The following is a 26,141-nucleotide window of genomic DNA, read 5'->3' as shown; positions in this document are numbered from 1 at the left end:
CTAGTTACACCCTCAAAAAAACTCTAATAGATTTGTCAAACACCATTTCTCTTTCATAAAACTATGATTCCGTCTGATCATACTATGATTTTTTAAGTGCATTGTTAAGACTTCCTTAGTAATAGATTCCAGCACTTTCCCAGCAAATGATGTCAGACTAACTGCTCTTTGATTCCCTGTTTTCTCCCTCCCTCCTTTCTTGAATAGCGGTGTTAGATTTGCTAACTTCCAATCTGCTGGGCCACTCTAAAACTTTTGGAAAATCATAACCAATGTGCTCACTATTCCTGGAGCTTCCTCTTTTCAGACCCGAGGATGTAGGCTATCAGGTCAGGTCTTGCAAATTTGATGTCTTTTAGTCCCTTAAGTTTCTCTAATATTTTTCCCTGCTGATATCAATTACATTGAGTTTGTCACTCTTATATGTTCCTTGGTTATCCTTTATTTACAGAATGTAATTTGTATATTCTACTGTGAAGACAGACACAAAAAGTTTGTTCAATATCTCTGCCGTTTCCTCATTCCACCAAGATCATTTCTCCTATCTTTGCCTCTCAGAATGATCAGAAAGATTCCTCTTCTTTATTTATTGGCAGATAATGCTCATGTTTGATCATTTAGCTTCACATATCCCAGAGGGTGGTGACCGTCTGGAATGTGCTGCCTGGGAGGCGGGTTGCCTCAGATTCTTTAAAAAGTACCTGGATGAGCACTTGGCACATCATAACATTCAAGCATATGGGTCAAGTGCTGGTAAATGGGATTAGTTAGGTAGGTCAGGTGTTTCTCACGTGTCAGTGCAGACTCGATGGGTTGAAGGGCCTCTTCTGCATTCTGTGATTCTGTGATTCTGTGACTCTGTGATTCTGTGATTCTGTGACTCTGTGATCCTGTGATTCTGTGATTCTGTGATTCTGCGCAGTGTGATTCTGTGAATCTGTGACTCTGAGATTCTGTGATTCTGTGATTCTGCGCTGTGTGATTCTGTGACTCTGTGACTCTGTGATTCTGTGACTCTGTGACTCTGTGATTCTATGACTGTGATTCTGTGACTCTGTGGTTCTGTGACTCTGTGACTCTGTGATTCTATGATCCTGTGATCATGTGATTCTGTGATTCTGTGCCTCTGTGATTCTGTGACTGTGAATCTGTGACTCTGAAATTCTGTGATTCTGTGATTCTGCGCTGTGTGATTCTGTGACTCTGTGACTCTGTGCTTCTGTGATTCTGTGATCCTGTGATCATGTGATTCTGTGATTCTGTGATTCTGTGACTCTGTGATTCTGTGCTGTGTGATTCTGTGACTCTGAGATTCTGTGACTATGATTCTGTGATTCTGTGACTCTGTGATTCTGTGACTCTGTGAATCTGTGACTCTGTGATTCTGTGACTCTGTGATTCTGTGACTCTGTGATTCTATGACTGTGATTCTGTGACTCTGTGACTCTGTGGTTCTGTGACTCTGTGACTCTGTGATTCTGTGACTCTGTGACTCTGTGATTCTATGAACCTGTGATCATGTGATTCTGTGATTCTGTGACTCTGTGATTCTGTGACTCTGTGAATCTGTGACTCTGAAATTCTGTGATTCTGTGATTCTGCGCTGTGTGATTCTGTGACTCTGTGACTCTGTGACTCTGTGACTCCGTGACTCTGAGATTCTGTGATTCTGTGACTCTGTGACTCTGTGATTCTGTGACTCTGTGATTCTGTGACTCTGTGATTCTGTGATTCTGTGATCCTGTGATCATGTGATTCTGTGATTCTGTGATTCTGTGACTTTGTGATTCTGTGCTGTGTGATTCTGTGACTCTGAGATTCTGTGACTGATTCTGTGACTCTGTGAATCTGTGACTCTGTGATTCTGTGAGTCTGTGATTCTGTGACTCTGTGACTCTGTGACTCTGTGATTCTATGACTGTGATTCTGTGACTCTGTGACTCTGTGATTCTATGATCCTGTGATCATGTGATTCTGTGATTCTGTGACTCTGTGATTCTGTGACTCTGTGAATTTGTGACTCTGAAATTCTGTGATTCTGTGATTCTGTGCTGTGTGACTCTGTGACCCTGTGACTCTGTGACTCTGTGACTCTGTGACTCTGTGACTCTGTGAATCTGTGACTCTGAGATTCTGTGATTCTGTGACTCTGTGAATCTGTGACTCTGTGATTCTGTGACTCTGTGAATCTGTGACTCTGTGACTCTGTGATTCTGTGATTCTATGATCCTGTGATCATGTGATTCTGTGATTCTGTGACTCTGTGATTCTGTGACTCTGTGAATTTGTGACTCTGAAATTCTGTGATTCTGTGATTCTGTGCTGTGTGACTCTGTGACCCTGTGACTCTGTGACTCTGTGACTCTGTGACTCTGTGACTCTGTGAATCTGTGACTCTGAGATTCTGTGATTCTGTGACTCTGTGAATCTGTGACTCTGTGATTCTGTGACTCTGTGAATCTGTGACTCTGTGACTCTGTGATTCTGTGACTTTGAGATTCTATGATTCTGTGACTCTGTGACTCTGTGACTCTGAGATTCTGTGATTCTGTGATTCTATGACTTTGTGACTCTGTGATTCTGTGACTATGTGAATCTGTGACTCTGAGATTCTGTGATTCTGTGACTTTGAGATTCTGTGATTCTGAGATTCTGTGACTCTGTGAATCTGTGACTCTGAGATTCTGTGACTATGTGACTCTGTGATTCTGTGTCTATGTGAATCTGTGACTCTGTGACTCTGTGATTCTGTGACTCTGTGAATCTGTGACTCTGTTACTCTGAGATTCTGTGACTCTGAGATTCTGTGACTCTGTGACTCTGTGATTCTGTGACTCTGTGACTCTGTGATACTGTGACTCTGTGACTCTGTGACTCTGTGACTCTGTGATTCTGTGACTCTGTGACTCTGTGATTCTATGACTGTGACTCTGTGATTCTGTGACTCTGTGATCCCAGCTCCTTATTGGCTGCTTTTCATGTATTTTCTTCACTAATGATTTGTCACTACTTCAGCGTGTAAAATCTGAGCCACTTCCCAGTCACCAACAAATTTGGATTTAAAGAATTGTGGCAATTAAAATGTGAGCCAGCAAAAGATTTTAAAAACTGGAGAATCTCTTGTGGCAAAGTTGCTAGTGAGGCCAAGCTCGAGAGAGAAGTGGGCGAGGGGATGTAGAAAGAGGATGTCATAAAGTGAGAGTGAAGATTGTGGCAGGTTGCTATCTCCTTTCTCCTGCACTTTATCTGCTGAAATTTACCTTGTGGTCTGGGAGCCGAGGGTTGACTGGCCCACTAGGCCGGGCAGGAGGCTGGTGCTGCTCACAGAAGATTGTTCCATCAATGAAGCGGAAGCTGTCACCTGGCACCAGCTTGTTTCTGCAGGTAGCACAGGAAAAGCACTGTGAAGATAAACAGGAAACAAATTAGGGAGGTAGGGGGGTGCACTCAGCCTTAGGACAGGCTCAGTACCAGAGCTCAGATAATACACATAGCTCCTGCCACAATCACTATCACAGCAACAGAAGGCAAAGTGGTTAATAAACTAAAACAACTTGAATTTATATAGCGCTTTTAACATAGGACAATGAGTTCCTGTGACGATCCCTTTGACAATCAAGCAACATTTGATACCGAGCCAAAGAAGGAGCTACTATGGAAGGTATCAGAAGGTTTGTTCAAAGAAATGGATTTTAAGAAGGGTCTCAAAGGAGGACAGATTTAGAGAGAGAACTCTAAAGCAAATGGTGGGCTGAAGATAGAAGGGTTGCACTAGAGGTCAGAGGAGTGCAAATATCTTGGAGGATTGTGGGCTTGGAGGGGTCACAGACAAAGGGAGGGGCAAGACCATGGAGGGATTTAAAAACAAGAATGAGAATTTTCAATGTGAAGCGTTGGTGGATCAGAAGCCAATGCAGGCCAGAGAGCACAGGGGAATTGGCGCGAGTCAGGATAAAGTTGACAGAGCTGAGGATTACAGAGGGTGCCAAGTGCTGTGCTTCCTACATCACAACAATGACTACACTTCTAAAATATTTCATTGCCTGCAAAGCACTTTGTGACATCCTAAGGTTGTGAAAGGTGTTATAGAAATGCAAGTCTTCCTTTACCAGAACTTACACCAGAATATACTGAAGGATTTTGCCCAGAATTTATTAATTGTAATTTATGTATCAACATTGACATATGGTATTACAGCTATTACTGAGATATGGCTGAAGGAAGGCTAGGAATGGCAGCTCAACATTTCTGCTTATAGGGTTTTCAGACAGGATAGAGGGGGTGGTCACAATATCGATTAAAGAAACAATTATTGCTGTGAGGAGGGATGATTTGGTAGGAGAGTTAACAAATAAGGCCATATGGGTTGAAATGAGGAAAAAAAGGGCAGTCACACTACTGGAAGTGTAGTATAGACCCTCAAACAGTCAGAGGGAGATAGAGGAGCAACTATGTTTGCAAATCTTCGAGAAGAGCAAAACAAGGGACAGTATTAGTGAGGGTTTCAAATACTACAATATTAACTTGGATAGACTTAGTGTAAAAGGCACAGATGGAGCAAACTTCTTAAAATGCATTCAGCAAAACATTTTTAGCCAGTACGTAGGTAGCCCAACAAGGGAGGAGGTATTTCTGGACTTAGTTTCAGGGAATGAAGCTGGACAGTTGGAATGTGGTATCAATGTGGGAGCACTTTGGTGGAACTGATCATAATTTAGTTAGATTTAATGTAGTTGAGGAAAAAGACAAAGAAAGGCCAGGAATAAAAGTTCTCCATTGAGGATAAGCTAATTTTAACTAAAGTGGACTGGAAACAACTACTTGTGGATAAATCAGCATCAGATCTATGGGAGGCATTCAAATAAGTGATAGTAAGGGTTCAGCTAATGCTTGTTGCCTTGAAGAAAAAGGTGGCACTAAAAAATTCAGAGCCTGCTGGATACCAAGGGACTTAAAAGAAAGGATAAAGACAAAAAGGAATCTTGTGACAGACACTGAGGCTCAATACTGCAGAACACCTAAAGGAATATAAAGAGTGCAGGGTGAAATTAAAAAGGAAATTAGAAAACAAAGAGATGGCACAAAAAGCATTGGCAAATGAAATTAAGGAAATCCCAAAGGTTTTTTATAATTACATAAAGACCAAGAGGATAACTAAAGAGAGAGTAGGGCCTATTAGGGACCAGAAGGCCAACCTGTATTAATGAATACCCTGCATCTATTTTGACAAAGAGAGGGACGATACAGACATTGCAATCAGGGAGGAGAAGTGGGAAATATTAGATGAAATTAACATAGCGAGAGGGGAAAATATCAAGGAGTTTAACATCTTTGAAAGTGGATAAATCTCCTGGCCCAGGCTAAATTTACCCTCGGCTTTTAATGGAAGCAAGAAATAGCAGAGACTCTGACGATCATTTCCCTATTCTCTCTGGCTACAGGCATGATTAAAAGGGAGAAAGGGATAGACTGAGGCCTGTCAGCCTAACCTCTGTAGTGGGAAAATTATTGGAAAAAATTCTGATGGTCGGGATAAATTTTCATTTAGAAAAACATTGATTAATCAAACACACTCACCACAGATTTGTTAAGTAAAGGCCAAGTCTGACTAACATGATGGAATATTTTGAGGAAGCAACAAGGAAGATTGATGAGGGTAGCGTATTTGATGTAGTCTATATGGATTTTAGCAAGGTTTCTGATCGGGTCCGTTATAGCAGACTGGTCATGACAGTAAAAGCCATGAGATTAATTTAGAGGTACAGCAAATAACTAAGAAGGTAGGTGGAATGTTGTTTTTTATTGCGAGGGGAGTGGAATATAAAATTAGGGAAGTCTTGCTACAAATAGAATATTGCTGAGACTGTACCTGGAGTACTGTGTACAGTTTGGGCTCCTTACTTAAGCGGGGATCTACTTGCATTGGAAGCAGTTCAGAGAAGGTCCTGGGCCAAAGAAGTTGTCTTATGAGGAAAGTCTGGCTAGATTGAGCCTACACTCATTGGAGTTTAAAAAAACGAGAAGTGATCTTATTGAAACATAAAACTCTGAGGGGGTTTGACAGGGTAGATGCTGAGAGAATGCTTCCCCTCATGCGAGGAATCTAGAACTAGGGGGCACAGTTTCAAAATAAGGGGTCTCCCATTTAAGGTGGAGATGAGAAGGAATTTCTCCTCTCAAAGTCTGTGGAATTCTCCTCACCAGAGAGCGGTGGAGGCTGGATCATTGAATATATTCAAGGCTGGGTTAGACAGATTTTTGATTGACAAGGGATTCAAAGATTATGGGGGGCAGGCAGGAAATTGGAGTTAAAGCTACAATCAGTTCAGCTATGATCTTATTGAATGGTGGAGCAATCTTGGTGGGCTGAATGGCCTACTCATGCTCAAGAAAAAGGGTAAAAAAGGATCCAAGTGCTTTTTGTGGTTGTATCAATAATTTGACTTGCATGTCAGAAGGATGATTAAGATGTTTGCAGACATTGCAAAAACCGGCCATGTGCTTGACCCTGGAGAAGACAGCTGAAGGTATCAATGGACTGGTCAGGTGGGCAGAACAGTGAAAGATGGACTTCAATCTGGAGAAGCATCAGGTAATTTATTTGGGGAAGGCGAAAACAAAAGGGAAAACATAATAAATTGTAGGCTATTGAGAAGTGTAGAGGAACAGAGGGATATTGGAGTGCATGTCTACAGATCCCTGAAGGGGGCTGGACAGATAGGTAAGGTGGTTACAAAGGCAAACGGGATATTTGCTTTTATAGGCCGAGGCATAGAATATAAGAAGCTGGGAGGTTATTCTGGAACTGAATAAAGCACTGCTGTATGCAGTTCTGATCACTGCAAAACAAGAAGGAAGAAATTTCACGAGAGGGGATACAGAAAGGATTTACAAGGATGTTGCCAAGAATGGAGAATTTTAATTCTGTGGAAAGATTGGAAAGACTGGGGTTGTTTTATTTGAAACAGAGGAGGCTGATGGGAGACTATGAAACTATGAGGTGTCTGGATAGAGTGGATAGGAATGTCCTATTCTCCTTTGTTGAGGGGCTTATAACCAGGGGACGTAGATTTAGGGTAAGAGATAGGATAGGAAAGGATTTGAGAGGAATTGTTTCCATCCACACGGTGGTGGGGATCTGGAAGTCACTGCCTGAAGTGGTGATAGAGGCAGAAACCCTCATAACATTTAAAAAATGCTTGGATATGCACTTGAAGTGCTGTAAGACACAGGACTATGGACCAAGAGCTGGAAAGTGGGATTAAGCTGGAATGCTACTTATTGGGTTGCACAGACATGATGGGCTGAATGGCCTTCTTCCATTCTGTAAATTTCTATGATTCTATGATTCTTATTTTTTAAGGAAAAGTTTTAACTAACTTGCTGGAGTTTTTCGATGTGTTAACAGAGAGGTTTGATGACAGGAATGTGATTGATGTGGTGTATATGTACTTCCAAAAGGCTTTTGATAAGGTGCTATGTAATAAATTTGCCATTTAATTTGAAGCTGATAGAATAAAAGGGACAGTGACAGTGTAGGTATGAAGTTGGCTGAGTGCAGGAAACAGAGTGCAGCGATGAATAGTTTTTCAGACTGAGGGAATGTAGACAGTGGGGCCGGCACATGGACCACTGCTTTCCTTGACCTATATCACTGACCTAGGCTTGGGTAGACAGGGCACAATATCAAAATCTGCAGGTGACACAAAACTCAGAAACACTGTGAACGGCAAAGAGGATGGTGATCAACTTCAAAAGGACATAGAAAAGCTGGTGCAATGAGTTGATATGTGAAAATGAAATTTAATACAGCGACCATGAAGTGCTTAATTTTGGCAGGAAGAATGCAGAGGGACAATATTAGGTAAAGGGAACAATGCTAACGAGCAGATGGACCCAGATGAATATGTGTAGAAATCATAGAAGGTGGCAGGACAGGTTGAGAGAGTTGTTAATAAAACATTTGACATCGAGGACTTTACAAATAGCATAGATTGTCCTAGTGTAGATTGTGGGTGTGTGTGGGACAGTGTGGGTTTGGGTAGGTCAACATGAGTGTGGGAGGGTCAGTATGGGCTTGGGGGGGGGTGGTGGTGGTCAGTGTGGGTGTGGGTGGATCAGTGTCTGTGTGGGTGGGTCAGTGTGGGGTAGGGTGGTTTAGTACAGGTGGGTATGGGTGTGGGTGGGTCAGTGTGGATTTGTGTACGTCATTGTGGATGGGTCAGTGTGGGTGTAAGTGGGTCAGTCTGGGTGTGGGTAGGTCACAGTGGGTTTGTGTGGGTCAGTGTGTCTTTGCGTGGGCCAGTGTGGGTGGGCCAGTGTGGGTGGGCCAGTGTGGGTGGGTCAGTGTGGGTGGGTCAGTGTGGGTGAGGGTGGGTCACTGTGGGTTTGGATGGGTCAATCTGGGTATGGGTGCGTCAGTGTGGGTTTGGGTCGGTCAGTGTGGGTGTGTCAGTGTGAGTTTCAGTGGGTCAGTGTAGATGTGGGTGGGTTAGTGTGGGTGGTTGTGGATGGGTGGGTCAGTGTGGATATGGTTAGGTCAGCGTGGATACAGGTGGGTCAGTGTTGGTGGTCAGTGTTGGTGTGTGTTGGTCATTGTGGACTGGTGAGTGCGGGTCTGAGTGGGTCGGTGTGGGTTTGGGTGGGTCGGTGTGGGTGAGTCAGTTTTGATTTAGAGTGGTCATTGTGTGTGGATCAGTTTGTGTGTGGGTGAGTCAGTGTTGGAGTGTGGGTCAGTGTGGGTGGGTTAGTGTGGGTTTGGGTGGGTCAGTGTGGGTGAGTCAGTGTGGGTGGGTCAGTGTGGGTTTCACTGGGTCAGTGTAGATGTGGGTGGGTTAGTGTGGGTGGTTGTGGGTGGGTGGGTCAGTGTGGATATGGGTAGGTCAGCATGGATACGGGTGGGTCAGTGTGGGTGGTCAGTGTTGGTGTGTGTTGGTCAGTGTGGGCTGGTGAGTGCAGGTCTGGGTGGGTCGGTGTGGGTTTGGGTGGGTTGGTGTGGGTGAGTCAGTTTTGGTTTAGAATGGTCATTGTGTGTGGGTCAGTGTTGGTGTGAGTGTTTTTTTTATTCATTCGCAGGATGTGGGCGTTGCTGGCTGGGCCAGCATTTATAACCTATCCCTAATTGTGCTTGAGAAGGTGGTGGTGAGCTGTCTTCTTGAACCACTGCACACCCACAGTGCTGTTAGGAAGGGAATTCCAGGATTTTGACCCAATGACAGTGAAGGAACGGCGATATATTTCCAAGTCAGCATGTTGAGTGACTTGGAGGGGAACTTTCAGATGATGGTGTTCCCATCTATCTGTTGCCCTTATCCTTCTAGATGGTAGCAGTCATGGGTTTGGAAGGTGTTGTCCAAGGAGCCTTGGTGAATTCCTGCAGTGCATCTTGTAGATGGTACACACTGCTGCTACAGTGCATCAGTGGTGGAGGGAGTAAATGTTCATAGATGTGGTGCCAATCAAGCAGGGCTGCTTTGTCCTGGATGTCATTGGAGCTGCACTCATCCAGGCAAGTGGGGAGTATTCCATCACACTCCTGACTTGTCCCTTGTAGATGGTGGACAGGCTTTTGGGAGACAGGAGATGGGTTACTCGTAGCACGATTTCAAGCCTCTGAACTGCTCTTGTAGCCATAATATTTACATGGCTGGTCCAGTTCAGTTTCTGGTCAATGGTAACCCCGAGGATGTTGATAGTGGGGGATTCAGTGATGGTAATGACATTGAATGTGATGGGGAGATGCTTGGATTCTCTCTTGTTGGAGATGGTCATTGCCTGTCACTTGTATGGCATGAATGTTACTTGTCACTTGTCAGCCCAAACCTGGATATTGTCCAGGTCTTTCTGCATTTGGACATGGACTGCTTCAGTATCTGAGGAGTCGTCAGTGGTGTTGAACATTGTGCAATCATGATCGAACATCCCCACTTCTGACATTATGATGGAAGGAAGGTCATTGATGAAGCAGCTGAAGATGGTTGGGCCGAGGACACTGCCCTAGGGATCTTCTGTAGTGATGTCCTGGAGCTGAGATGACTGACCTCCAACACCCACAACCATCTTCTTTTGTGCTAGGTATGACTTCAACTAGCAAAGAGTTTTCCCCCTGATTCCCATTGTCTCCAGTTTTGCTAGGGCTCCTTGATGCCACACTCAGTCAAATGCTACCTTAATATCAAGGGCAGTCACTTTCCCCTCACCTCTGGAGTTCAGCTCTTTTGTCCATGTTTAAACCAAGGCTGTAATGAGGTTAGGAGCTGAGTGGCCCTGGCGGCATCCAAACTGGGCATCAGTGAGCAGGTTATTGATAAGCATGTGCCACTTGATAGCACTGTTGATGACCCCTTCCATTACTTTACTGATGATGGAGAGTAGACTGATGGGGCGGTAATTGGCCGGGTTGGATTTGTCCTGTTTTTTGTGTACAGGGCATACCTAGGCAATTTTCCACAAAGCCGGGTTATGCCAGTCTTGTAGCTGTACTGGAACAGCTTGGCTAGGGGCATGGCAAAGTCTGGAGCACAAGTCTTCAGTACTATTGCCGGAATATTGTCAGGGCCCATAGCCTATGCAGTATCCAGTGCCTTCAGCCGTTTCTTGATATCACATTGAGTGAATCAAATTGGCTGATGACTGGCATCAGTGATGCTGGGGACCTCCGGAGGAGGCCCAGATGGATCATCTACTCAGCACTTCTGGCTGAAGATTGTAGCAAATGCTTCAACCTTATCTTTTGCACTGATGTGCTGGGCCCCTCCATCATTGAGGATGTGGATATTTGTGGAGCCTCCTCCTCCAGCGAGTTGTTTCATTCACCAATCATGACTGGATGTCGCAGGACTACAGAGCTTAGATCTGATCGGTTGGTTGTGAAATCGCTTAGCTCTATCTATCACTTGTTGCTTATGCTGTTTGGCACGCAAGTAGTCCTGTGTTATAGCTTCACCAGGTTGACACCCCATTTTTAGGTATGCCTGGTGCTGCTCCTGGCATGCCCCCCTGCACTCTGCATTGAACCAGTGTGATCCCTGGTTGATGGTAATGGTAGAGTGGAGGATATGCCGGGCCATGAGGTTACAGGTTGTGTTTGAGTACAATTCTGCTGCTGCTGCCGATGGCCCACAGTGCCTCATGGATGCTCATTCTTGAGTTGCTAGATCTGTTCGAAATCTATCCCATTTAGCACGGTGATAGTGCCACACAACACAATGGAGGGTATCCTCAATGTAAAGGTGGGATTTCGTCTCCACAGTGACTGTGCGGTGGTCACTCCTACAAATACTGTCATGGACAGATGTATCTGTGGCAGGCAGGTGGTGATGATGAGCCACTCTTGGTCATGGACATTGAAGTCCCCCACCCAGAGTACATTCTGTGCCCTTGCCACCCTCAGTGCTTCCTCTAAGTGATGTTTAACAAGGAGGAGCACTGATTCATCAGCTGAGGGGGGGGGCAGGGGTGGGGGGGCGGGGGGGGTGGTGTGGGGGCAGTACGTGGTAATCAGCAGGAGGTTTCCTTGTCCATGTTTGACCTGATGCCCTGAGTCTTCATGGGGTCCAGAGTCGATGTTCAGAACTCCCAGGGCCACTCTCCCCTGACTGTATACCACTGTGCCACCACCTTTGCTGGGTCTAAATGCCGGTGGGACAGGACATACCCAGGGATGGTGATGATGGAGTCTGGGACATTATCTGTAAGGTATGATTCCGTGATTATGACTATGTCAGGCTGTTGCTTGACTAGTCTGTGGGACAGCTCTCCCAATTTTGGCACTAGCCCCCAGATGTTAGTAAGGGGGACAGTGCTGAGTTGCCATTATTGGTTCCGGTGCCTAAGTTGATGCCGGGTGGTCTGTCCAGTTTCATTCCTTTTTTTGTGACTTTGCAGCGGTTTGACACAACTGAGCTACGCCCATTTCAGAGGGCATTTAAGAGTCAACCACATTGCTGTGGGTCTGGAGTCACATGTAGGCCAGACCAGGTAAGGACAGCAGATTTCCTTCCCGAAAAGGCATTAGTGAACCAGATGGGTTTTTATAACGATGAACAATGGTTTCATGGTCATCATCAGACTATTAATTCCAGATTCTTATTGAATTCAAATTCCACCTTCTGCCATGGCGGGATTCGAACTGTGGGTTGGTCAGTGTGGGTGGATGGGTCAGTGCTGGTGTGGGTGGGTCAGTGCTGGTGTGGGTGGGTCAGTATGGGTGTGGGTGGGTCAGTGTGGATGCAGGTGGGTCAGTGTGGGTAGGTTGGTCAGTGTATGGCGACAATACCACTACGCCATTGCATCCTGGTTGGGCTTGGTTGGTTTGTCAATGTGGGTCTAGGTGGGTCAGTGTAGGTTTGGGTGGGTTAGCGTGGGTGGGTCAGTGTAGGTTTGAGTGGGTTGAGTGGGTCAGTGCTGGTGTGGGTGGGTCAGTGCTGGTGTGGGTGGGTCAGTATGGGTGTGGGTGGGTCAGTGTGGATGCAGGTGGGTCAGTGTGGGTAGGTCGGTCAGTGTATGTGTGTGTGTGAGTGGGTCAGTATGGGTTTGGGTGGGTCAATGTAGTTGGGTCAGTGTGGGTTTGGGTAGGTTAGTGTGGTGGGTAAGTGTGGGTTGGTAAGTGTGAGTGGGTTTTTGTGGGTTTCGGTGGTCTGTGTGGGTGACTGTAGGTGGGTCAGTGTAGGTGGGTCAGTGTAGGTGTGGGTGGATCAGTGTACATGTGTCAGTGTGGGTGGGTGGGTCAGTCTGGGTGTGGATGGTTCAGTGTCGGTTTGGTGGGTCAATGTGGGTGTATCACTGTGGATTTGGGGGGTAAGTACAGGTGGGTCAGTGAGGATGGGTGTGGGTCAGTGTGCATGGGTCAATGTGGGTTGAGTGGGTCAGTGTGGATGGATTAGTATGGATTTGTATAGGTGGGAAGGTGTGGGTGGGTTGGTCAGTCTGTGTATGGGTGGGTCAGTGTAGGTGGGTCATTGTGGGTTGGTCATTGTGGGCTGGTCAGTGTGTGTTTGGTTGGGGCAGTGTGGGTGGGTCAGTGTGGGTGTGGGTGGGTCAGTGTGAGTGGGTCAGTCAGCGTGGGTGGGTCAGTTAGTCTGGGTGGGTCAGTCAGTGGGAGGGTCAGTGTGGGTGGGTCAGTGTGGGTGGGTCTGTCAGTGTGGGTGGGTCAGTGTGGGTGGGTCAGTGTGGGTGGGTCAGTGTGGGTGCAGGTGGGTCAGTGTGGGTGGGTCAGTCAGTGCGGGTGGGTCAGTGTGGGTGCAGGTGGGTCAGTGTTGGTGGGTAAGTGTGGGTGGGTCAGTGTGGGTTGGTCAGTGTGGGTTTGGTTGGGTCAGTGCAGGTGGGTTACTGTGGGTGTGGTTCGTTCAGTGTGGGTGTGGGTGGGTCAGTGTGGGTCAGTCTGAGTGTGGTTAAATGCGACTGCGTGTGGGTGGGTCAGTGTAAGTGTGATTGGGTCAGTCCCAGTGTGGGTGGGCCTGCATGGGCATGGGTGGGTCAGTGTGGGTGTGGGTAGGTCAGTGTGGGTGTGGGTGGGTCAGTGGAGGTGCGGGTGGGTCAGTGTGGGTATGGGTGGGTCAGTGTGGGTGTGGGTTGGTCAGTGTTGATGGGACATTGTGGATGAGTGAGTGTGTGGGTGGGTCAGTGTAGGTGTGGGTGGGTCAGTGTAGATGTGGGTGTGTCAGTGTGGGTGCGGGTTGGTCAGTGTTGATGGGACATTGTGGATGGGTCAGTGTGGGTGGGTGAGTGTGGGTGGGTCAGTGTAGGTGCGGGTGGGTCAGTGTTGATGGATCAATGTGGGTGGGTGGGCGGGCGAGTGTGGGTTGGTCAGCATGAGTGGGTCAGTGTGGGTCTGGGTGGGTCATTGTGGGTGTGACTGGGTCACTCTGGTTGGGTCAGTGTGGGTTGGTCATTGTGGCTTTGGGTGGGTGAGTGTGGGTTTGAGTGGGTCAATATAGGTTTGGGAGAGTCAGTGCGGGTGGGTCAGTATAGGTTTGGGAGGGTCAGTATAGTTTTGGGAGTGTCAGTGCGGGGTGGTCAGTATAGGTTTGGGAGGATCAGTATAGGTTTGGGAGGGTCAGTATAGGTTTGGGAGGGTCAGCGCGGGTGGATCAGTATAGGTTTGGGAGGGTCAGTATAGGTTTGGGAGGGTCAGTGTGGGTGGGTCAGTATGGGTTTGGGAGGATCAGTATAGGTTTGGGAGGGTCAGTATAGGTTTGGGAGGGTCAGCACGGTGGGTCAGTATGGGTTTGGGAGGGTCAGTATAGTTTTGGGAGGGTCAGCGCGGGTGGGTCAGTGTGGATTGTTTCACTATAGATATGTTGATTGAGAAGTGTCCGTGTGAGAGTCACGCAGCTCACAAACAGGTGCCATTTGAGGAACAGAGTTGATTCAGGCCTGTGCTGGTTGATGTCTCAGGATGTAACAGGAATGTAGAAGAGAGCAGGCTAACCTCAAGATGGTAAACATTGTCCCGAGCCCTCATCACCAGCTCTGTTGATGGGATGGACCGACCACAAGCCCGACAAGCCCCGCCATTTCCAAACAACCTGCAAAAAAATAGGGAGCATGAGATAAAGAAAGAGAGATGGAGAGGGAAGAGGGTAGGAAGAGAGGGATAGGAGGGGCAGAGAGGGGAGAGAGGGGAGGGAGAGAGGAGGGAGAGAAAGAACCGAGGGAGAGAGAATGGGTTAAGAGGGGGAAAAAGGGGGATGTCGTGATGAAAGCTGATTGGGTGCGGATTTAAGTATTAAATACTACATGGTACTGGGATGAGATTTTGCAAGGTACATTTTGTACAACATATGGGGTCACCTGGCCTTGGGCAGGTGTTAAAGGTCAGACAACACGTGTTAGGGAGTTAGCCAACATGAAAGATTAAATGATGGTCTTGGAGTGAAATCTGTGACTTTGAGCGTTGTTCTTTCAGCCTGGGATGTGATGTTGGCAAACGAGGATAAAGACGGAGATACTTAGGATTGTGTCATGGCATTTGCTGGAGCTGATATGTCTGCAGTCAGAGGAATTGAGTTGTTTGATGGTCCTGGCATTACCTGTCAGATGATTGTGCAATGGAGAGCGTGCTGGAGGAGTTTGAAGCGTATGCAGTCGGTTTTTGGGCAGGGTGGGGCAGAAAGCAGTGATGGGCCTTATTGTTCATGCAGCTTCTTCGGTGAGGGAGACTTTCAAGACAATGCCTGACATGAGAGAAAAGGTAGATTATGAACGTGCAGTGAAAGCTTTGAAGGACCATAATGGGCCGCACCAAATGTCACCTTCCAAAGGCATGTTTTCTGTTGATGAGACAGAAGGAGGGGCAAACAGTAGATCAATTAGAGACCTGTTTGAAGCTGGGGTGGATAAATGTAATTATGTTGTGACAGACCTGAATAACCAGATAATGAGTCAGGATCTGGAGGAGGTGATGGTGTATTGGGAGTGTCGCTGGACTAGTAATCCAGAGACCTAAGGTAATGCTCTGGGGACCTGGGTTTGAATCCCACCAGGGTAGATGGTGAAATTTGAATTCAACAAATCTGGAATTGAAAGTCTAACGATCACCATGAAACCATTGTTGATCTGGTTCACTAATGCCCTTTAGGATAGGAAATCTCCTTACCGTAACCATGGAATCATAACCTACAGATAATGCCCAAGACACCATCACCATCCCTGGGTATGTCCTGTCCCACTGGCAGGACAGACCCAGCAAGAGGTGGTGGCACAGTGCTATACAGTCAGGAGGGCGTCCTCAGCATCGGTTCTGGAACCCATGAAGTCTCATGGCATCAGGTCAAACATAGGCAAGGAAACCTCCTGCTGTTTAACACCTCCCCCTACTCAGCTGATGAATCAGTGTCTCTCCATTTTGAACAGGGCAGCATAGGTGTAGAATGTACTCTGGATGGGGACTTCAATGTCCATCACCAAGAGTGACTCTGTAGCCTACTACTGGCTGAGTCCTAAAGGAAAGACTGGGTCTGCGGTAGGTGGTGAGGGAACCAACAAGAGGGAAAAACATACTTGACCTCATCCTCACTGACCTGCCTGCCACAGATGCATCTGTCATGACAGTAGCGGTAGGAGTGACCACTGCACAGTCATTGTGGAGACAAAGTCCCATGTTCACATTGAGGATACCCTCCATTGTGTTGTGTGGCACTACCACTATGCTAAATGGAATAGATTTCGAACAGATCTAGCAACTCAAGACTGGGCACATGAGGTGCTGTGGGGCAGCAGCAGAATTGTTCTCATGGCCCAGCATATCCCCCACTCTACCATTACTATCAAGCCAGGGGATCAGCCCTGGTTCAATGAAGAGTGCAGGAGGGCATGACAGGAGCAGCACCAGGCACACCTAAAAATGAGGTGTCAACCTGGTGAAGCTATAACACAGGACTACTTTTGTGCCAAACAGCATAAGCAGCAAGTGATAGACAAAGCTAAGCGATCCCATAACCAACAGAACAGATCTAGGCTCTGCAGTCCTGCCATATCCAGTTGTGAAAGGTGGTGAACAATGAAACAACTCACTGGAGGAGGAGGCTGCACAAATATCCCCATCCTCAATGATGGGGGAGCCCAGCACATCAGTGCAAAAGATAAGGTTGAAGCATTTGCTACAATCTTCAGCCAGAAGTGCTGAGTGGATGATCCATCTGGGCCTCCTCCGGAGGTCCCCAGCATCACTGATGCCAGTCATCAGCCAATTTGATTCACTCGATGTGATATCAAGAAACGGCTGAAGGCACTGGATACTGCATAGGCTATGGGCCCTGACAATATTCTGGCAATAGTACTGAAGGTTTGTGCACCAGAACTTGCCACGCCCTTAGCCAAGCTGTTCCAGTATGGCTACACCACTGGCATCTACCCGGCTTTGTGGAAAATTGCCCAGGTATGTCCTGTACACAAAAAGGAGGACAAATCCAACCCGGCCAATTACCTTCTCTCCATCATCAGTAAAGTAATGGAAAGGGTCTTCAACAGTGCTATCAAGAGGCACTTGCTTAGCAATAACCTGCTTACTGATGCTCAGTTTGGGTTCCACCAGGGCCATTCAGCTCCTGTCCTCATTAAAGCCTTCATCCAAACATGGACAAAAGAGCTGAACTCCTGAGGGGAGGTGAGAGAGACTGCCCTTGACATCAAGGCTGCATTTGACCAAGTGTGGCATCAAGGAGCCCTAACAAAATTGGAGTCAATGGGATATAGGAGTCATACCAAGCACAAAGGGAGATGGTTGTGGTTGTGGAGGTCAGTCATCTCAGCTCCAGGACATCACTGCAGGAGTTCCTCAGCGTTGTGTCCGTAGCCCAACCATCTTCAGCTGCTTCATCAATGACCTTCCTTCCATCATAAGGTCAGAAGTGGGGATGTTCGCTGATGATTACACAATGTTCAGCACCATTTATTCTCCTCAGATACTGAAGCAGTCCATGTTCAAATGCAGCAAGACCTGGACAATATCCAAAACAAAAACAAAAATACCTGGAAAAACTCAGCAAGTCTGGCAGCATCTGTGGAGAGGAACACAGTTAAAGTTTCGAGTCCGAATGACCCTTCAACAGAACTAAGTAAAAATAGAAGAGAGGTGAAATATAAGCTGGTTCAAGGTGGGTTGGAACAAGTAGAACCAGTGATAGGTGGAGATAACCAAAAGATGTCACAGACAAAAGGACAAAGAAGTGTTGAAGGTGGTGATATTACCTAAGGAATGTGCTAATTAAGGGTAGAAAGCAGGACAAGCAAGGTACAGATAGCCCTAGTGGGGATGGGGTGGGTTGAAGGAACCGAGAAAGGCTAAAAGGTAGAGATAAAACAATGGACGGGAATACATTTAAAAATAATGGAAATAGGTGGGAAAAGAAAAATCTATATAAATTATTGGAAAAAAGTGGGGGGGGAATCGGAAAGGGGGTGGGGATGGAGGAGAGAGTTCATGATCTAAAATTGTTGAACTCAATATTCAGTCCGGGAGGCTGTAAAGTGCCTAGTTGGAAGATGAGGTGCTGTTCCTCCAGTTTGCGTTGAGCTTCACTGGAACAATGCAGCAAGCCAAGGACGGACATGGGGGCATGAGACCAGGGTGGTGTGTTGAAATGGCAAGCGACTGGGAGGTCTCGGTAATACTTGCGGACAGACCGCAGGTGTTCTGCAAAGCGGTCATCCAGTCTGTGTTTGGTCTCTCCAAAACCGCATTGGGAGCAACGAATGCAGTAGACTAAATTGAGGGAAGTGCAAGTGAAATGCTGCTTCACTTGAAAGGAGTGTTTGGGCCCTTGGACGGTGAGGAGAGGGGAAGTGAAGGGGCAGGTGTTGCACCTTCTGTGGTTGCATGGGAAGGTACCGTGGGAGTGGGTTGAGATGTAGGGGGTGATGGAGGAGTGGATCAGGGTGACCCGGAGGGAACGATCCCTGCGGAATGCCGCCGGGGGGGTGAAGGGAAGAAGTGTTTGGTGGTGGCATCATGCTGGAGTTGGCGGAAATGGCAGTGGAGGATCCTTTGAATGTGGAGGCTGGCGGGGTGATAAGTGAGGACAAGGGGGACCCTATCATGTTTCTGGGAGGGAGAGGAAGGTGTGAGAGTGGATGCGCGGGAGATGGGCTGGACACAATTGAGGGCCCTGTCGACCACCATGGGTGGGAAACCTCGGTTAAGGAAGAAGGAAGACATGTCAGGGGAACTGTTTTTGAAAGTGGCATCATCAGAACAGATGTGACGGAGGCGAAGGAACTGGGAGAATGGGATGGAGTCCTTACAGGAAGTGGGGTTTGAGAAGCTGTAGTCGAGGTAGCTGTGGGAGTCGGTAGGCTTGTAATGGATCTTGGTGGACAGTCTATCACCAGAAATTGAGACAGAGAGGTCAAAGAAGGGAAGGGAAGTATCAGAGATGGACCATGTGAAAATGATGGAGGGGTGGAAATTGGAAGCAAAATTAATAAATTTTTCCAGGTCCAGACGAGAGCATGAAGCAGCACCGAAGTAATCATCGATGTACCGGAGAAAGAGTTCCCCTCCCACAAATCTTTCTCCGGCACAACACTTCTTTGTCATTTTGTCTGTGATACCTTTTGGTTATCTCCACCTATCACTAGTTCTACTTGTCCCAACCCCCCTTAAACCAGCTTATATTTCACCTCTCTTCTATTTTTACTTAGTTCTGTTGAAGGGTCATTCGGACACGAAACATTAACTGTGTTCCTCTCCGCAGAAGCTGCCAGACTTGCTGAGTTTTTCCAGGTATTTTTGTTTCTGTTTTGGATTTCCAGCATCAGCAGTTTTTTGCTTTTATCTGGACAATATCCAGTCTTGGGCTGACAAGCGGCAAGTAACATTTGCACCACACAAGTGCCAGGCAATGACCATCTCCAACAAGAGAGAATCTAACCATCTCTCCTTGACGTTCAATGGCATTACCATCACTAAATCCCCCACTATCAACATCCTGTGGGTTACTATTGACCAGAAACTGAACTGGACTAGCCATATAAATACTGTGGCTACAAGAGTATCCTGGAACTCATGGAAACCCTGGAATTCCCTCCCTGTACCTACACCACATGGACTGCAGCGGTTCTAGAAGGCAGCTCACCACCACCTTCTTAAGGACAATTAGGGATGGGCAATAAATGCTGGTCCAGCCAGCGAAGCCAACATCCTGTGAATGGATTTTAAAAAAAGCAGGCCAGAGGCTGGGAATTCTATAGAGAGTAACTCACCTCCTGATTCACCAAAGCCTGTCAACCATCTGTAAGGCACAAGTCAGGAGGGTGATGGATTATTCCCCACTTGCCTGGATGAGTGCAGTTTCCACAACACTCAAGATGCTTGACACCGTCCAGGACAAAGCAGCCCACTTGATTGGCACCACAGCCTCAAACATTCACTCCCTCCACCTCCAACGCACAGTAGCAGCAGTGTGTACCATCTACAGGAATTCACCAAGACTCCTTACAACACCTTCCAAACCCATGACCACTACCACCTAGAAAGACAAGGGCAGCAGATACATGGGAGCACCCCCACCTGCAAGTGCCCCTCCAAACCACTCATATTCCTGACTTCGAAATATATCACCGTTCCTTCACTGTCTCTGGGTTAAAATCCTGGAACTCCCTTCCTAGCAGCATTGTGGGTGCGTCAACACCACTTGGTCTGCAGCAGTTCAAGAAGGCAGCTCACCACCACCTTCTAAAGGTCAGTTAGGGATGGGCAATAAATGCTGGCCCAGCCAGCAAAGCCCACATCCCATAAACGAATAAAATTAGATGGAAAGGAGAAGAGAGGTTATGTTTGCATAAGTGTAACCAGGAGGCCCTCGCTGTGAAGGGGATACAGTAGGTAAACATATAGGTTACTTCAAGGAACCTTGTGCTGAGGACTGGCTGCAGTTCCGGAAAAAGATCAATGACCTTACAAAAGTGTCAGGTTAAGTGAATGCATCATCAAAGCCGTATAAATACTGTGGCTACCCGAATATCCCGGAAATCCTGGCACTCCCTCCCTAACCACTCGCATTCAGGAATCATATCTCACATTTACATGTTTCACCTCACCCTCAGCACTGCTCCCCACATCCCTCAGCCTCACCCTCAGCACTGCCCTATATCCCTCAGCCTCACCCTCAGCACTGCCCCATATCCCTCAGCCTCGCCCTCAGCACTGCTCCCCATATCCCTCAGCCTCACCCTCAGCACTGCTCCCCATATCCCTCAGCCTCACACTCAGCACTGCTCCCCATATCCCTCAGCCTCACCCTCAGCATTGCCCTGTAACTCTCAGCCTCGCCCTCAGCACTGCTCCCCATATCTCACAGCCTCACCCTCAGCACTGCCCTATATCCCTCAGCCTCACCCTCAGCACTGCCCCATATCCCTCAGCCTCACCCTCAGCACTGCTCCCCATATCCCTCAGCCTCACCCTCAGCACTGCTCCCCATATCCCTCAGCCTCACCCTCAGCACTGCTCCCCATATCCCTCAGCCTCACCCTCAGCATTGCCCTGTAACTCTCAGCCTCGCCCTCAGCACTGCTCCCCATATCTCACAGCCTCGCCCTCAGCACTGCTCCCCATATCTCACAGCCTCAACCTCAGCACTGCTCCATATCTCACAGCCTCACCCTCAGCATTGCTCCATATCTCACAGCCTCACCCTCAGCACTGCTCCCTATATCTCACAGCCTCACCCTCAGCACTGCTCCATATCTCACAGCCTCACCCTCAGCACTGTTCCCCATATCTCACAGCCTCACCCTCAGCACTGCTCCCCATATCTCACAGCCTCACCCTCAGCATTGCTCCATATCTCATAGCCTCACCCTCAGCACTGCTCCATATCTCACAGCCTCACCCTCAGCACTGCTCCACATCCCTCAGCCTCACCCTCAGCACTGCCCCATATCCCTCAGCCTCACCCTCAGCACTGCCTTGTAACTCTCAGCCTCACCTTCAGCATTGCTCCATATCTCACAGCCTCACCCTCAGCACTGCTCCCCATATCTCACAGCCTCACCCTCAGCACTGCTCCATATCTCACAGCCTCACCCTCAGCATTGCTCCATATCTCACAGCCTCACCCTCAGCACTGCTCCCCATATCTCACAGCCTCACCTTCAGCATTGCTCCATATCTCACAGCCTCACCCTCAGCACTGCTCCATATCTCACAGCCTCACCCTCAGCACTGCCCCATATCCCTCAGCCTCACCCTCAGCACTGCCTTGTAACTCTCAGCCTCACCTTCAGCATTGCTCCATATCTCACAGCCTCACCCTCAGCACTGCTCCCCGTATCTCACAGCCTCACCCTCAGCACTGCTCCCCATATCTCACAGCCTCACCCTCAGCACTGCTCCCCATATCTCACAGCCTCACCCTCAGCACTGCTCCACATCCCTCAGCCTCACCCTCAGCACTGCCTTGTAACTCTCAGCCTCACCTTCAGCATTGCTCCATATCTCACAGCCTCACCCTCAGCACTGCTCCATATCTCACAGCCTCACCCTCAGCACTGCTCCATATGTCACAGCCTCACCCTCAGCACTGCTCCCCATATCTCACAGCCTCACCCTCAGCACTGCCCCATATCTCACAGCCTCACCCTCAGCACTGCCCCATATCTCACAGCCTCACCCTCAGCACTGCCCCATATCTCACAGCCTCGCCCTCAGCACTGTTCCATATCTCACAGCTTCACCCTTAGCACTGCTCCCCATATCTCACAGCCTCGCCCTCAGCACTGTTCCATATCTCACAGCTTCACCCTCAGCACTGCTCCACATCCCTCAGCCTCACCCTCAGCATTGCCCTATAACTGTCAGCCTCACCCTCAGCACTGCTCCATATCTCACAGCCTCACCCTCAGCACTGTTCCATATCTCACAGCTTCACCCTCAGCACTGCTCCATACCTCCCACATACTGGCAGCTATTCAGCAATGGCAGGCACATCGCAACACACTGACTGACATTCTTCCCTTCGGCTTGCAGGACAGAGTGACACATAACAGGAGGGACCAGCCGAGAACTAGTGGGGGACCGGACAGCTGCATTTCCTCTGCACTTTGGAAGAAGCGATGCTTCTCATTATCTGCCAGGAGTGACTGAGGCTGTTACAGTCACTAAGGACATCCAGGAAAAGAAGACCCACATCATACTAACCATAATAGCATAAGACCATAATACGTAGGAGCAGAAGTAGGCCATTCGGCCCAATCAAGTCTGCTCTGCCATTCAATGAGATCATGCCTGATCTGATAATCCTCAACTCTACTTCCCTGCCTTTTCCCCATAACCCTTGATCTCCTTACTGCTTAAAAATCTATCTCAGCCTCGAATATACTTAACTACCCAGCCTCTACAGCCCTCTGTGGTAAAGAATTCCACAGATTCACTACCCTCTGAGAGAAGAAATTTCTCCTCATCTCTGTCTTAAATGGGTGACCCTTACTCTGAGATTATGCCCTCTGGTCCTAGACTCTCCCATAAGGGGAAACAACCTCTCAGCATCTACCTTGCCAAGCCTCCTAGGAATCTTATATGTTTCAAAAAGGTCACCTCTCATTCTTCTAAACTCCAATGATTACAGGCCCAATTTACTCAACCTCTCCTCATAAAAAACCCCTCCATACCTGGGATCAACCTAGTTAACCTTCTCTGGACTGACTCCATGCCAGTATATTTTTCATTCAATAAGGGGACCAAAACTGTTCACAATAATCTAGATGTGGTTGAACTATGTACAGTTTTAGCAAGACTTCCCTATTTTTGTACTCCATTCCCTTTGAAATAAAGGCCAACATTCTATTTGCCTTCCTTATAAACAATATTCAGCTCTTCTATTCTTCCTGCCAAAGTGCATAACCTCACACTTTCCCATATTATATTCCATCTGCTGCGCATTTGCCCACTCACTTAACCCATCTATATCCCTCTGTAGACTCTTTGTGTCATCCCCACTATTTCTGTGTCATTCACAAACTTGGTAATAATACATTCATTTCCTTTATCCAAGTCATTAATATATATTGTAAATAATTGTGGCCCCAGCACTGATCCCTGTGGCACTCTACTAGTTACAAGTTGCCATCTTGAAAATGCCCCCCGTATCCTAACTCCCTGTCTTCTGTTAGTTAGCCAGTCCTCTATCCATACTAATATACTACCCCCAACACCATGGGCTCTTATCTTATTAAGTAGCCTTAAGTGTGGTACCTTATCGAATGTCTTTTGGAAATCCAAATATATTTACATCTACTGGTTCCTCTTTATCTATCCTGCTTGTTGCCTCCTCAAAGAATTCTAATAAATTTGTCAGGCATGATTTCCCCATCATGAAGCCATGCTGACTCTACTTAATTAGATTATGTATTCCTAAATGCTCTGCTATTATATCCTTTATAATAGATTCTAATATTTTCCCAATGACAGATGGCTAACTGGCCTACAGTTACCTATTTTTGTCTCCCTCCCTTTTTGAATAAGTGTGCTACATTGGCAGTTTTCCAACCCTCTGCGACTTTTCCAGAATCTAAGGATTTTTGGAAGATTACTACCAGTGCATCCACTATCTTTGTAGCTACTACCTTTAATATCCTAGGATGCAACCCATCAGGTCCCGGAGACTTATTGGTCTTTAGCCCTATTAGTCTCCCTAGTACTTTTTCTCTAGTGCGACTTATTGTACTTATTTCCTTCCCCTCTTTCGCCCCCTGATTATTTACTATTGGAATTCTGTTAATGTATTCTACCGTGAAGACTGAAGCAAAGTATTTATTCAACTCCTTTGCCATTTCCTGGTTCACCATTATTATTTCCCCAGTTTCATTATCTTATATATTTAAACGAGCTCTTACTGTCTGTTTTTATATTACTTGCTAGTTTACCCTCAAAGTTTATTTTCTCCCTCTATTATTTTATCTCCCTGCCTACTCTACCCATCACTGCAAGGTTTGGCCCACATCACTAACCCTGCCAACTCTACCCATCATTGTGATGTTTGACCCATATCACTAACCCTGCCAATTCTACCCATCACTGTGAGGTTTGACACATATCATTAACCTTGCCAATTCTATCCATCACTGTGAGGTTTGACCCATATTACTAACCCTGCCAGTTCTACTCATCACTGTGAAGTTTGACCCGTATCATCAACCCTGCCTACTCTACCCATCACTGCAAGGTTTGGCCCACATCACTAACCCTGCCAACTCTATCCATCACTGTGAGGTTTGACCCATATCACTAACCCTGCCAATTCTACCCATCACTGTGAGGTTTGACCCATATCACTAACCCTGCCAATTCTACCCATCACTGTGAGGTTTGACCCATATCACTAACCCTGCCAATTCTACCCATCACTGTGAGGTTTGACCCATATCACCAACCCTGCCAATTCTACCCATCACTGTGAGGTTTGACCCATATCACTAACCCTACCAACTCTACCCATCACTGTGAGGTTTGACCCATATCACTAACCCTGCCAATTCTACCCATCACTGTGAGGTTTGACCCATATCACTAACCCTGCCTACTCTACCCATCACTGCAAGGTTTGGCCCAAATCACTAACCCTGCCAACTCTATCCATCACTGTGAGGTTTGACCCATATCACTAACCCTGCCAATTCTACCCATCACTGTGAGGTTTGACCTATATCACTAACCCTGCCAATTCTACCCATCACTGTGAGGTTTGACCCATATCACTAACCCTGCCAATTCTACCCATCACTGTGAGGTTTGACCCATATCACTAACCCTGCCAACTCTACCCATCACTGTGAGGTTTGACCCATATCACTAACCCTGCCAATTCTACCCATCACTGTGAGGTTTGACCCATATCACTAACCCTGCCAATTCTACCCATCACTGTGAGGTTTGACCCATATCACTAACCCTGCCAATTCTACCCATCACTGTGAGGTTTGACCCATATCACTAACCCTGCCAATTCTACCCATCACTGTGAGGTTTGACCCATATCACTAACCCTGCCAACTCTACCCATCACTGTGAGGTTTGACCCATATCACTAACCCTGCCAATTCTACCCATCACTGTGAGGTTTGACCCATATCACTAACCCTGCCAATTCTACCCATCACTGTGAGGTTTGACCCATATCACTAACCCTGCCAATTCTACCCATCACTGTGAGGTTTGACCCGTACCACTAACCCTGCCAATTCTACCCATCACTGTGAGGTTTGACCCATATCACTAACCCTGCCTACTCTACCCATCACTGCAAGGTTTGGCCCACATCACTAACCCTGCCAATTCTACCCATCACTGTGAAGTTTGACCTGTATCACTGATCCTGCCCACTCTACCCATCACTGTGAGGTTTGACCAGTATCACTATCCCTGCCCACTATCCCTCCTCCTACACACACACGTTCCTGAAAGATGCTAAAAGAAGGTGTCCTTCGATCAAGAGCCGTCCTCCTCTGTCTGCACACAGCTTCCCCTCTCTGCTGCTTCTGCTCCATCCCCCTGTCAGGCTGCTGCCCAAGAGTGGCTGGACTAAAAGAACCCCCATCCCCCCCACCCCCAAATGGCAGGATGCTTCCTGCTGTCAGAGCTTCAAACCCTTGGGAAAAGTCCAGCATCACATCCCTCAGACTCCAAAAACCTGTGACAGCTC

The 26,141-nt window shown here is 47.4% G+C and overlaps 1 protein-coding gene across 1 annotated transcript in view; it reads right to left on the bottom strand.

Annotated features, from left to right (window-relative positions):
• Positions 1-281: 281 nt before the first annotated feature.
• Positions 282-26,141, bottom strand: part of LOC121281489 (LIM domain transcription factor LMO4.1-like) — a 46,795-nt gene continuing 20,935 nt past the window's right edge. Inside the window, exons 2-4 of the mRNA XM_041194433.1 lie at positions 14,432-14,528; positions 3,261-3,401; positions 282-386 (exon numbers count right to left, since the gene is read on the bottom strand). Of these exons, the coding sequence (XP_041050367.1) occupies positions 282-386; positions 3,261-3,401; positions 14,432-14,528 (343 nt within the window). The remainder of the gene's footprint in view (positions 387-3,260; positions 3,402-14,431; positions 14,529-26,141) is intronic.

The sequence above is a fragment of the Carcharodon carcharias genome, chromosome 8 (assembly GCF_017639515.1).
Source record: "Carcharodon carcharias isolate sCarCar2 chromosome 8, sCarCar2.pri, whole genome shotgun sequence".
In the NCBI taxonomy this organism is placed as follows: Eukaryota; Metazoa; Chordata; class Chondrichthyes; order Lamniformes; family Lamnidae; genus Carcharodon; species Carcharodon carcharias.
This window is presented reverse-complemented; position numbering and strand designations above follow the sequence as displayed.